This window comes from Belonocnema kinseyi, chromosome 6, assembly GCF_010883055.1.
Source record: "Belonocnema kinseyi isolate 2016_QV_RU_SX_M_011 chromosome 6, B_treatae_v1, whole genome shotgun sequence".
Taxonomy (NCBI): Eukaryota; Metazoa; Arthropoda; class Insecta; order Hymenoptera; family Cynipidae; genus Belonocnema; species Belonocnema kinseyi.
In genome coordinates, this window is record NC_046662.1 from 62000336 (window position 1) to 62014374 (window position 14039).

General features: G+C 26.9%; 1 protein-coding gene across 3 annotated transcripts in view; it reads right to left on the reverse strand.

Annotated features, from left to right (window-relative positions):
* Nucleotides 1-14039, reverse strand: part of LOC117175090 — a 30643-nt gene that overhangs the window by 14943 nt on the left and 1661 nt on the right. The window contains exons 2-5 of one of the 3 annotated variants that reach the window (XM_033364635.1): nucleotides 11932-12255; nucleotides 11336-11590; nucleotides 7835-8092; nucleotides 582-758 (exon numbers count right to left, since the gene is read on the reverse strand). In XM_033364635.1, the coding sequence (XP_033220526.1) occupies nucleotides 582-758; nucleotides 7835-8092; nucleotides 11336-11590; nucleotides 11932-12255 (1014 nt within the window). Of the gene's footprint in view, nucleotides 1-479; nucleotides 759-7834; nucleotides 8093-11335; nucleotides 11591-11931; nucleotides 12256-14039 lie in introns of all 3 variants that reach the window. The other 2 variants (XM_033364634.1, XM_033364636.1) reach the window with 2 other exon arrangements.

Genomic DNA, 14039 nt, shown 5'->3' on the forward strand with positions numbered 1-14039 from the left:
TAGAGCTCCAAGGAGATTATGTTGAAAAATAAAAAAAAAATTTACCCAAAAAAAATTGTTTTTATACTTCATTCTAAAGACTTATTGAACTACCCTCGTAAAATAACTCAATCATAGGTCATTAATCAAACTTTTCAAAATTTATCAATAATAAATTGAACTAATAAAAGAAGGACATTAACATCAATATTCGCGGCTGTGAAACACTAACGAGTAAAAAAACGCAAATGTAATATAATATTACTCACAGTGTTTCGTTCTGAAATTATCCTTGACTAATATTTCAATTTTGGACTGAAAACAAGGTTTTCCGAAAGGTCTTAAACCATTTACTCGAAAATTCGTAAAAATCATTAAAAGTAAATATTACCTTAACTTGTGTTAATTTGTTTTTATCAACTGTGACATGCGATTTTTTTTTATTTTAGAATAGTAAAACAACGCGTTCAAGAATATTTTTAACAGATTTGTTCTCGTACCATTTTGACAAATGAAAGGTCTATCTTTGTCACAGTCCAAGTCTAAAAAAACAGGGCGAATGTGTCCTGGACAAACATGTCTGTCCAGAACAAGACACCTACTTTCCCTTCCAAGACCTTCATCACCGAATTTATTTTCATAAATAATAGGTCGACTTTCAAGCCATGGAGGATAAGAAGTAGCACTTGATTTTTTGGAGGAAAGAGAAGTTCCTGAGGTAATCCAAGTCCATTCTGAACCATCCAAGCTCCAACCACCCAGCCATGCACTTTCCATTGCTAAAATTTTTTTACCAAAATTTATTCCAAAATGATTTCCATTAATTTTATAATTTAGTTATACCAATTTAATTTGTAATCTATGAAATTCGCAATTTGTTCTTACTAAATTTTGTTGTGAATTTATTTTCGGATCTACGAAAACTAACGTCAGACGATTTGGGTGGAGGGGAGGTTTTTGGTAAAATCTCACAGTTTGTTATGAATTAAGAAGTAGGTCAACTTTTAAATGAGAAAGGTCAATTTTGAATAGAAAATGTAATATTTGATTCATTTTCAACCAAAAAGTTACGTTTTTCACAAACTAAAAATTAAATTAGTATACCAAAGGAAATGAATTTCCAAGAAAAATTTTGAACAAGAGTTGTAATTTTAACAAAGAAAGATTATTTAGTCATTAAAGAGAAAAAAAAGTTCATCCAAAATGTTGAATTTTCAACCAGGAAATATGAATTTTCAACAAATAAATAAACCCATTTTTAAAAAAGCAGATAAATTTTTAACCAAATAGTTTTTACCTGTGAAGTTTACAAAAAACCATTTAACCTATGAAGATGAATTTTCAACCAAAAATGTAATAGTTTATATTTAAACTAAAAAAGATTATAATTAAAAATAAAAAACATTTGAATTTCACTAATAAAGACAAATTAAAAAAAAAGACTTGAATTCTGAATTATAACGAATTAATTAAAAATGAAACATTTGTAATGTTAACAAAAAATTGCTTTTCTACTAAAAATTCAAATTTCATCATGATTGTTGAATTTTCAAACGAAAGTAAAAATTTTCAGTAAAAAAAGATGAATTTGAAAAAAAATGTTTCAACTAGTTAGTTAAATTTTTAGCCAAATAGATTAATTTTCTACTATAGATAAGAATTTTTAACTTAGAAAATGAATTTTCAAGTAAGTAGTTCAACTTTCGATTAAATCAAGAAAGAAAGAAAATTTCGATCAAATTGAAGTTTTTTTATTAGAACCAATAATAACAATTTTCAAAGTTGTATTTTCAAACAAAAAGTATTAGTTCTCAATACAAATTTCAAAATAAACTTCGATTTTTACTTGAACTATTATGTTTACAGCCATAAATAATCAAAATTCCTATTTCTTTTGTTGGTTGAAAGTTCCTTCTTTTCCAATAAGATGTCGACTATTACATTTATGGTCAAGTGTTCATCTTTTTTGGTTGTTAAATTTATTATTGTGTTAAAAATTCAATTATTATATTAAAAATTCGACGATCTTGATGAAAACGCATCCTTTTTTGGTTTAAAATGCCAATTTTTTGTTGAAAATTTATCTTTTTGTCTTGAAAATCAATCTTTTTTGTATAAATTTATGCAAAAAAAATTTTACAAAAATAGAAAAGGGGAAAGAAAAATGAAAAGGCAGCCAATCACATCCCCGTCCTTCTCTTTTTCTTTTTTCGTCTTTTTTATTTTTATTATCATAAAATTAAAATAAAATAACATTTAAAATAAAAATAAATAAAATTGCATTACCAACGTTTTGTTACTCGTAGAGTACTCTTATCAAGACAAAAAAATTTAATAGGTAGATATTGACAGCTCCCACGAACAGGTGCTCTTTCTTTGATAACTGAGAATCGAATGAGGGTCAGTAGACTAAACCGTTGTAGACACAATTTAAATATTTGTCACAATTACATCAGAAATAGAGAAAGTAAAAGAAAAACAAAATTCATGAAACAGCCTCGTTAAATGTAATTAATCATATAAGCATAACTTTTGTTCTACTTATCCAAATCAGTTTTTAAATTAATAGATACCTTTTTAGTTTTTTAATATAAAGCATTTCCATGAATTCTCTCTTTCTCTCATTATTTTCCCTATGCAAAATTTGAACATTATCCCAGTCAAACTCATAGTCAACATCAAAAAATTCCTTTGACTGTCCGGCAAAAAATTCAAAATTATCCACAGGATCTTTGGAAAAATTTATCAGTGAATCTATTTTAAATGGTATACGGAAAATAGTACAAATTTAAAATTTTTTTAACATAAGGTCAATAGTTTTAGAAGTTTGGCAAAAAATGGAAGAACATAAGTATTAAACGAACTATATTCCTTTAACTCTTTCTGATTATCTGCAAGCAAATTATTACTCTGTTTGTTTTCGATTTGTTGAACTCTAATTGCAATATGTTTCTCAATTAACTTTTTTGGATAATGATTTAGAAAAAGGATATTCCTAACAATATTCAAATTTCTCGTGTGAAATGAGAAATGGGACAAACTTAGAGCTCTGTCAACTAAGTTTTTGATTACTGCAATTTTGTTTTGAAAAGGATGAGCAGAAACGAAATTTAAAATCCTACCCGGATATGTACTTTTTCTATACCAATTGGTAATAATATTACCATCCCAATCCTTAATTACTTCTATTTACAAAAAACTGATTCAATTATCCTGTTCTATTTCATGAGTACATTGAAGTTTTGGATGAAAACTGTCAAAAGCATCAATAAACCATCTGCAATTTTGCTAGAGGAATACATAATAAGGTATCGTCGACAAACCGAAAAGGAAAGGGCAAAACAAAATCTAATTTCCTAAAAGCAAAAACCTCCAAATCTTCCATCACTATTTCTGCTAAAATCGGAGAAATGATTGAACCTGCGAGAGTACCAGAATTTTGTCTATAAAAAGATCCATTAGGTTTAAAATAAGTTGACTTACTCATAAAAACTATCCCTTCGATAAAATCTTTTTGACATGATCGTGTATGAGTTTTTATAGTATCCCATATATTTAAAATTGCCTGTTTAACTAATTCAAGGGGTATACTCGGAAACATTGCAATAACATCCAAAGAAATCATTACATGGTCATCCGGAACCGTTTTCTGAATAATTCTTTTTTGAAAATCCCAGCTATTTTTTACATTATATATAGAAGTTGTCATAGAATCCTTGAGAATGAAAATAAAATTCTGTTCTAAAAATGTTGTGGGAGCATTAATAGTTAAAATCACTATTTTTAGGGGATATCCATCTTTATGAATTTTTCTCAAATCATAACATCTTGCAAGAACTGTGTCTTCAGTGTTAATATCAGTCCATCTTATGTCCTTTCCCAGAAGTTCTTTCTTTCTCCAAATGGCAACCATCTTAAAAGTGTCTCTTTTTTATTTTTTAAGCGGATTTTCATGTGATAATTGAAAACTATCATGATCGCAAAGCAAATTCTCCATGTCCCTAACATAATCTGATTTTTTCATACAAACAGTAACACTGCCTTTATCAGCATTCATGCAAACTATATCAGGGTTGTTTCTAAGAAATTCTTTCGTCATTATGAAACCTTGAAAAATTGTACGAACAATATCACTGATATGCAAACCATTTTTATCAACATAGCTCTTTGACAAGTGCAACACCTTGTTTCGAAAATCCTGCTGATCCAAAATAGGAATTTTGTATGGATTTGATTCAACATCTTTTACTATTTCCATAATTTTTTTTGCCTTACTTTTTATCACACACTTCCTGAAACCTTGACCTAATCTGAGAATAGCTGTAACTGAATCAGTAATGTGAATATATGTCAAATTTACAAACCAAGGATCTTTATATCCTTCAAAAATCCTATGTAAATTTAAATTTTGCTCTTGAACATTAGTTTGCTGATGTATCAACTTATAAAATTTGTTATCATGTTTTACGTCAATACCTAAAAATCTTTGATTTAGGAGAATCTGATGTTTTAAAAGATCAATAATTTCATCTTGTTGTAAACAAACTTCTAATTCACTTCTAATTCTGGAAATTTTGGACTTTAAAAAATTAACATGATTTGAAACATCTTTGATAAATAAATTTAGTAGTGAGAATTTAAAATTGCTTCAAGTTTGTTCAAATTTTCTATTACAAAAATTACTTTGAAAAGAAAAATCTCGAAATTTGTTAACATTTCAAGAATATCACAACTTATAAATACAATGTCAAATAGCTGGCAATTTCAAAAAAGCATTATTCAGAAAACTGTTCTGGATGACCATGTAATGATTTCTTTGGATATTATTTCAAAGTTTCCGAGTATACCCTTTGAATTAATTTAACAGGCAATTTTAAATAGATGGGTTAATATAAAAACTCGTACTGGATTATGTCAAAAATATTTTATGAGGGGATAGTTTTTATTATGGAGTCAACTTATTTTAAACTTAATGGATCTTTTCATAGACAGAATTTTGGTACTCCCACAGATTCAGTCATTTCTCAGATTTTAGCAGAAATAGTGATGGAAGATTTGGAGGTTTTTGCTTTTTCGTTTTCGGTTTGTCGACCATACCTTATTATGTGTTCCTCTAGCAAAGTTGCAGATGGTAATTGATGCTTTTAAGAGTTTTCATCCAAAACTTCAATTTACTCATGAAATAGAACAGGATAATAGAATCAGTTTTTTGGAAATAGAAGTAATTAAGGGTTGGGATGGTAATATTATTACCAATTGGTATAGAAAAAGTACATATCCGGGTAGAATTTTAAATTTCCTTTCTGCTCATCCTTTTCAAAACAAAACTGCAGTAATCAAAAACTTAGTAGACAGAGCTCTAGGTTTGTCCCATTTCTTATTTCACACGAGAAATTTGAATATTGTTAGGAATATCCTTTTTCTGAATCACTATACACAAAATTTAATTGAGAAACATATTGCAATTAAAGTTCAACAAATCAAAAACAAACAGAATAATAATTTGCTTGCAGATAGTCAGAAAGATTTAAAGGAATATAGTTTGTTTAATACTTATATTCTTCCATTTTTGGCCAAACTTCTAAAACTATTGACCTAATGTTAAAAAAATTTTTAATTTATACTATTTTCCGTACACCATTTAAAATGGATTCACTGATAAATTTTTGTTGATTTTCACCATTAGTTTGACTGGAATAATGTTCAAATTTTGCATAGTGAAAATAATGAGAGAAAGAGAGAATTTATGGTAATGCTTTATATTAAAAAGCAACAAAAGTTATCTATTAATTTAAAAACTGATTTGGATAAGTTAAATAAAAGTTATGCTACCATGATTAATTACATTTAACTTATCCCCATTCGATTCTCTGGTATCAAAGAGAGCTCTTCGTGGTTACTGTCAATTTCAACCTATTAAATTTTTATTGCCTTGATAAGGGTAATGTACGAGTACCTACCAAAACGTTGGTAATGCAATTTTATTTATTTTTATTTCAAATGTTATTTTATTGTAATTTTATGATAATAAAAGTGAAAAAGACGAAAGAAAGACAAAGAAAAGGAAGGGGATGCGATTGGCTGCCTTCTTTTTTTCTTTCCTCTTTTTTATTTTTGAACATTTTTTTTCAGATTACAATAGGATTTTTTGTTTTTGTTTGTTCGTTTTCGTCCAAATTCGGTTCTTGAATTCTTGTGTTTTTTTAAACATGAGTTTGCATCAATTTGATTATTGGTCGCTAAATAGGATTTTTAATTTGGATTTTTATCTAATTTAAATTTCTTCAATTTTGTATAAATTTAATCGTTTTTAAATCAAATTATAACTGCCTTGTTAAAAATTATTCTGTTTTAGTTTGAAATCTTTCTGTTAAAAAACTACTTTCTTAAATATTTATTTTTATAGTTGAATATTCATAATTTCAATTTACAAGAAAAAGTTCTTTGGTTAACAACTGAGCTATTTTGTTGACCATTCCTTTGTCTTTGGTTAAAAATGAATTGCTTCAAGTGAAAATTTAAATATTCCATTTTTAGTTAACAATGAAGGTAATTTGTTAAAAAATTTTACTTGTTTAGTAAGAAATTAAACCTTCTGTTTAGAAATTTATCTATTGGAATAAAAATTTGTATATTTTGTTGCAAATTAATGTATTATGTTAAAAATGCGCTTTTTCGGTAGAAACTTAATTTTTTGGTTAGAAGTGCAACTGTCTGGTTTAAAATTGTTCTAGTTTAGTTGAAGATTCAAATATTTTGTTGAAAATTCATATTTTTGGTTATATTCAACTGTTTTTATTAAAAAATTAAAAACTTTTTTGTTTGAGATATTAACTATTACATTTTTGTTGAAAACTCATCTTTTTAGGTTGAAAATTCAACTCAGTGGATGAATATTGAACTATTTCCTTCAAACATAATTTTTTTAGTTAGGAATTCATATTTTTATTTGAAAATTAATCTGTTTTTTTTTAAAGCTAAATTGCATTGTTGAAAACTCAAAAAATGACTTTCTTTAATAATAATTTAACTGTTTAATTAAAAATGAACTTTGTGCTAAAAACTCAAATATTTGTCGAACTTTTTATTCGTGAAATTCAACTGTTTTTAATAAAATTTAAAATATCTTTTGACTAACATATCCATTATTACAGCTTTGTTCAAAATTCGCCTTTCCATGATAAAATTCAATGGTTTCTTATTAAAAATTAAAATCTTTTTTGGTTAAGATGCTAGCTATTGCATTTGTATTGCAAAAATTCGTCTTTTTGGCTTAAAAATTCAACAATTTGGGAAAATTGAACTATTTGACAGTAGATTAAAATTTGTGCAGAAAATTTGTTTTTTTATGGAAAATTGACCCATAGAATTTTGGTTTAAAAGATTATCTTTTTTGTTTTAAAATGCAACTATTTTACTTGAATATTTATTGAGTTTTTGGAAAATTCAACAATTTGGTTAAGAATGTATGTATTTTGTTTGCAAATGTGTCCTTTTTGGTAGCAAATGAATCTTCTTGGTTGTAATTTCACCTATTTTTTGTTTGACAATGAATTTCTTTTAATTGAGATGAAACTATTTTTTGGAAAAATCGCCTGTTTTCGACTCGAAATGTAAATTTTATCCTGGTTAAAATATTAACTATATTTTTTTTTTTAATAATTCAAATCTTTTGGTCGAAAATTCAACTACTTGGTCGGCAATTGAACTAATTTTAATTTTTGGAGTAGCCCTAAATAAATTTCAGAAAAAGCAAAATTTTAGCAAAAAAAATTTAACGGCAAATTTTCAATCTCTTTTATTTGTTGTTCTTCGTGCAGAAGAATAAAATAAACATTTTATTTTACGTACGCACATGGTCTGCTTTTCAACATAACTTCTGCAATCGCTGAAGCAGCTTCGTTTGTCAAAACCGTGGCCAGTTGCTGTCCTCTAATTCGACATTCTAATCGAGCAGTTTTCCACTTGATACCCCCGCCATTCAATTTTCTGATTCCCAATTGGTTAAAATTATTCGGATTTTGTTTGTTGACTGTTCCGTAAAGAGTATATTGATATCCATCTACAGTTGTATTACCAACTTGCTCTACCAAGTTTTCCTCTTTCTTTCTGCCTGGATTTAGAAAGAATTCCAAAATTGAATAGTGTTGAAAATTTACGAAAATTTATTAATTTTGAGAATTAATTAATTAAAATTAATTAAAATTCTCGAGCGATAAAATTTGATAAAATTTTTCGAGATTCTGATACGTAGGCCTTAATACAAGTCTAGAGCAGATCCGATTTTATAGAATTTCATTGAGAAACTGTAGAGAAAAGAATATAAGATTTTTCGAAGGATAGAGTTGGATCAAAATTCCAAGAATTTGGAATGTAGTATGTAATACAAGTCCTTTGTCAATGGGATTTAATAGAATTTTAATGAGAAACTATTGATGAAAGAATATAAAATTTGTCTGTTGTTAGAATTTGATTCAATTTCATGTTTACTCCGTATAGAGAGTCTATTAAATTCTACAATTTCCTAAAGTTTTTCCACTAAACTATTCTACTTCTTCACCTATTTTCACCTTATTCTCTAAATCCTCTATATTACCCATATTTGAGATTTTATCCATCCCTTTTTTCTCTTTTTTTAAATTGTCGAATAATTCTTCAAGAATTATACGGAACTCGTGGCCATTAATGAGAAGACGACGAGTAGCTTGGAGTAACTACGATCCAATGAAGAAAGATAAAGGCAAATTGTTGAGGATTTGCGCAAAAAATAAAATCAAAAAGCCTTTTTTCAATTTTATAAATCAGTTTAAAGATTAGGTAATTTTAAACTTGAAAGTAACCTAAAATAATTTTTATTAACAATAATTACAGAAAACCTTGTGTGCATTAAGAAATATCAAGGCTTTTCAAATATTTTTTCACGGTTAAAATAAACTTTCAATTTGTCTAATAAATTATTAAAATATTATAGACGTTTTATTTTAATGCTTTTCACTGGAAATAGTTTTTTTTTCAAAAATAATTTTGATAAGAAATTGGAAAGCTTCGAAAAATACTTTAAATTAAAAAAAAATTGTTGGTTGTTTCACTGGAAATTGGAATTTTTAAACAAAACTAATCATAAAGATGTCTAATTTTGAACAATTTTAGGTTACGTCAGCATGTCACACTGAAATTGGGTATTTAAAAAAAAATTATAAGATTTCAAAGATTAAAATTTGTTCAACAATTTACGATTTTTTGTTGTCAACGTTGTTTCCCTAAAACTTTACAATATTTTCAAACGATAACGTAGATTTTAAATTTTCATAATTTTGTATACCAGTTTTAAGTTACGTTAGTGTTTTACATCAAAAAGTTTATTTTGAAATAAAGCTCATTATATTTCGAGTAAGATTTACACTTTTCAATAATTCAGATTATATTCACGTTTGTCTAAGAAAACGGTTGTTTTAAACAAAAATCATTAGGTTTTGAAAAAGATTCACAATTGTGACCAATTTTCTGTTATGGTATATGTTACTGTTTTATGTCGTAAATTGAAATTTTTTATTTAAATTCGCGAGCTTTCGAAGAAGATTAATAATTTTTCAATAAATTTAGGTCACGCAACGTTTTACATTAAAAAGAGGCATTTTGAATATTGAAAAAATGATATTTAAAGAATATTCAAAACTTTTTAACAATTTTAGGTTGTGTTGGCCATTTTTATCGAAAAATTATATTTACAAATAAAAATAGTTATACATTGAACCAGGTTTAGAATCTTTTAAACAATTTGGATGTTTGATGTTATTAATCGAAAAATGATTTGATGTTTGACTCTTATTAATTGGCAATTGTTATTTAAAATTTTTTTAATTCTTACCAATTATAGGTTATGTTGGTGTTTTACACCAGTGACTTTTAGTAAAAAAATAATCTGATTAAAAAAAAGTTAAATTTTGTGTACAACTGTAGATTAAGGCAGCGGGTTTTTGACAAAAATCAATAGATTTCAAAGAAGATGCAGTCACTAAAATAACTATTTCTAAAATTTACGAAATTTAAATTACACCAAAATCCAAATTAAAAATCCCATTTAACGTCCAATAACCAAATTGATACAAAATCCTGTTATAAAAAACAAGAATCCAACGACCAAATTTGGACCACAATGAATAAACGAAAACCAAAAAAGAAATCCTATTGTGATCTGAAAAAAAAAAATAAATAAAATAAAAAAAAATATAAAATAAAATAAAATTTTCGGAAAAAAAATAAAAAAGAGGAAAGAAAAATGAGAAGGCAGCCAACCGCATCCCCTTCCTTCTCTTTTTCTTTCTTTCGTCTTTTTTTATTTTTATGACCATCAAATTACAATAAAATGAAAATAAAAAAACATAAGAGAGAGAGCATCTGTTCGTGGGTGCTGTCAATTTCTACTACTTAAAATTTTCTTGCCTTGATAAGGGTACTACTGTATGAGTACCGAAACGTTGGTAATGCAAATTTATTTATTTATGTCTTTTATTTTCTATTTATTGTAATTTGATGGTCATAAAAATAAAAAAGACGAAAGAAAGAAAAAGAGAAGGAAGGGGATGTATTTGGCTGCCTTCTCATTTTTCTTTCCTCCTTTTTATTATTTTTTTTTCCGAAAATTTTATTTTATATTTTTTGTTTTTTTACTTTATTTTATTTTATTTTTTTTGTTTTTTTGGGTTTCTTTTTTCAGATTACAATAGGGTTTTTTTTTGGTTTTCGTTTATTCGTTGTGGTCCAAATTTTGTCGTTGGATTCTTGTTTTTTATAACAGGATTTTGCATAACAATTTCTGTTGTAATTGTCGGTTTTGATAACGTTTTATTTCAGAAATCAGTACTTTTAATAAAAAATCATTAAAATTCAAAAAAGATACAAGATTTTTGAACGATTTCAAAGAATATTTACAATCTTAAATAATTTCTTTTTATCTTTTGCTCATGTTTTTCGTCTAAAATTGCTACTGTTAATTAAAAAATCAATAGATTTTTAAAAATATTAAAAATATTTATAATAGAGTGGGTTAGCGGTTTTCACCAGAAATAGATTATTTCAATACAATTGTTTTCTTTGTGTTTAATTTTGCAGTTATTAATTTTTTTTTCATGTTAGGTTAAAAAAATATTTCCACTTTTTTTAAATCCTCTTTTTACAAAGAAAATTCCCCTTATTTTTCCTACAATTGAACTGATAAACCACTGTGATCTCAGTAAACTATAAATCACTAAAAATTGTTACCATTATAAGATATTCATGTTATAAAATATATTTTTTTTAATCCATGTATTATTTTTATTTTTTATTACTTTCTTTTAATTCTGATGGTTCTTACCTACTCGAACACAAATGAAGGGCCTTCTAAGGTAACAATTTTCCGGTAGAAAAACCGGCATGTCATGTCCTAACCTATTGAATAATAAACAATTTTGTTCTGAAGGCTCTTGATTCACATTACCCAACCACGATGGATAATTCTGATTTAGTACAGATTGAGGAATAATGGAATCTTCATCACTTTTTTCTCCAATCCATGTCCAGTTTGCAGCTGATTTTTTTTTGTAACCACCAATCCACAAACCATCGTATACTGCGACACAGGATTCAATTGACAAATTTATTTTTAGTTGATAAATAATGCCTTCTGATTTACTAATGAAAAGGAAATGGATTAGAGCCACTGTGAAGTTATCTGACGAGTGCAGCTCGGCTCTCAAAAAAAGGGGGGCTTGCGGCCCAGTGGAGAGGGGGTCACGAAGCAAGAAGCATGTGCGTCGTGCGCGCGAATGCTTGCTGTTGTTCTAACAGGGGATCCCCACACGTGAGATCCGAGCTGCGCTCGTCATCTGACTTCACAGTGGTTTTCATCTGTTCCCTAATTATAAAAAACTCTAATTTGAGAAAATTTATATTAAATGATATAAAACGAACGATAATTTGATTCGGATAGCATCCCAGCGAGCCAGTTTTTAATTTCCATATCATCAACAACGGCTAATTTACTGCCAGTATGGGAAACTTTCTTTTTATCTTCTGCTGAAAAATCAAAGGCTATTCTTGCCTCTGGTACCACATTTTGGGAAGTCAATCTTGATGCTTTTTTTATTTCATAGGAGGGACAATATGCTTGAGCTTCATGCCAAGAAACACTTTTTCCAATCACTAAAAATTCTAGATAATTTTCGTCATTTGTTTTCGAATATTTTCCCTTTTTTGTGTATAAAAATCGTTCCAGTACATCATCCTCCAAGCAGCCTGCATATTTAAGTAATTAGAATAAACACACTGTGCCGTTCAAAAACTACGTCCCAACTTTCAGGGAGGGGGGGGGGTAACAAGGATTGTGACGTAATTTTTGGCGCAGAATATAATATTACGTATGGAAAAAATAAATGTCAATAACAATGTTTTTAAATTTATAAAAAAATAAAAATTAGTAATTTTATTTTACAAGTAAACAATCTAAACACAAACTTCCCACTCTGTTCCCTATTCCCCTTTTTGGACTTGAACAAAATGATTCCTCTTTTTTTCTTTGTTTGAAAAAAATTAATAGAATCTAATAAAAAATCCAACTACTTTTCATTGAAAGTTAATTGTACTTCATTGTAAAATCTACTATTATATTTTTTATTCCGAATTTTATTTGTCTCGTTTGGTTAAAAATTATACTACTTGGTTAAAGATTGAACAATTTTGTTGAAAATTTGTTTTAACTGAGAATTAACTGTTTTGAAATTGATCGTTTCTAGTCGATGATAGAACTATCAAGTTTTTCGATGTAATTCATCTTTTTTGATTGAAATAAATTCATAAATAAATTTACAATAAATTCCTAATTTTATTTATTTTATTATATTGATTTTATTTACTTATATACAACATATATTGTATATATTGTATATTATTATATTATATTGATTGATTTATTTTATTATTGATTGATTTCATTTATGGGTTGAACATTTAACTATTTTGTTCCAAATTAATATTGTTTAGCCGAAAATTTATGTTTTAACCCAAAAATTAAACTATCATCTTAATCGTTCAAAATTCATAGTTTTTAATTAAAAATTCAACTTTTTTTGTAATATTTATGTATTTTAGTTTGTAAATTCGTCATACTTTGGTAGAACATTAATCTTCTTGATTGAAAACTCAACCATTTGGTTGAAAATTCAACTGCTTTGTAGATTATTCGCTTTTTTGATTTCAAAATTAAAAAATTTGATTAAAAGTTAAACTAATTTCTTAAAAAATTATTTTTTTGGTTGAAGATTTAACAATGTTGTTGAAAATAATTGTTTTTTTTTTGTTGAAAAATAATGCTTGAAATGACCATTTAACTATTCCATTATTAGTTGAAAATTGATTGTTTTTAGTTAAAAACCAATCTTTTTGCAAAAAAATTAATCTTCTTGGTTGAAAATTCAACTATTTGGATCAAATTTGAAATACTTTATTACAAACTCTTTTTATTAGTTGAAGATTCATCTTTTTATTTAAAAATTGATCTTTTCGGTGGAAATAGAGTTTTGTTGTTGTGGTTTTTGAAAACCAATTTTTTTTTCTAATATAAATTTAACGATTGCATTTCTGATTGAAATTGATTTTTTTAGTTTAGAATTCCTCTATTTGGTTTGAAAATTGGACTTTTCTGGTAGAAATTCGATACTTTGTGGTTAAAGATGCAAATATTTGGTTGATAATTAATCTGTTTTAGTTGAACATTCAACCATTTTTTTAATTCGTCCGTTTTGCTTAAAAATACAGCTATTTTGTTGAACATGCAACATGTTGAAAATTCAACAATGTGTTAAAAACTCTACTATTTTGTTAAAAGCTTAATTATTTGATAAAAAATTGTACTATTTTGTCAAAAATTCATCTTTTCCATTCGAAAATTTAACTGCTTTGTTGAAAATTTGCCTTTTTGGTTATACGAGGGTAGTTCAATAAGTCCTTAGAATGACCAACAGATGGCGCGCGAATCGCTCCAAATCATCTGTTTTCAGTCAGCACCACTCTCGACTAGATAT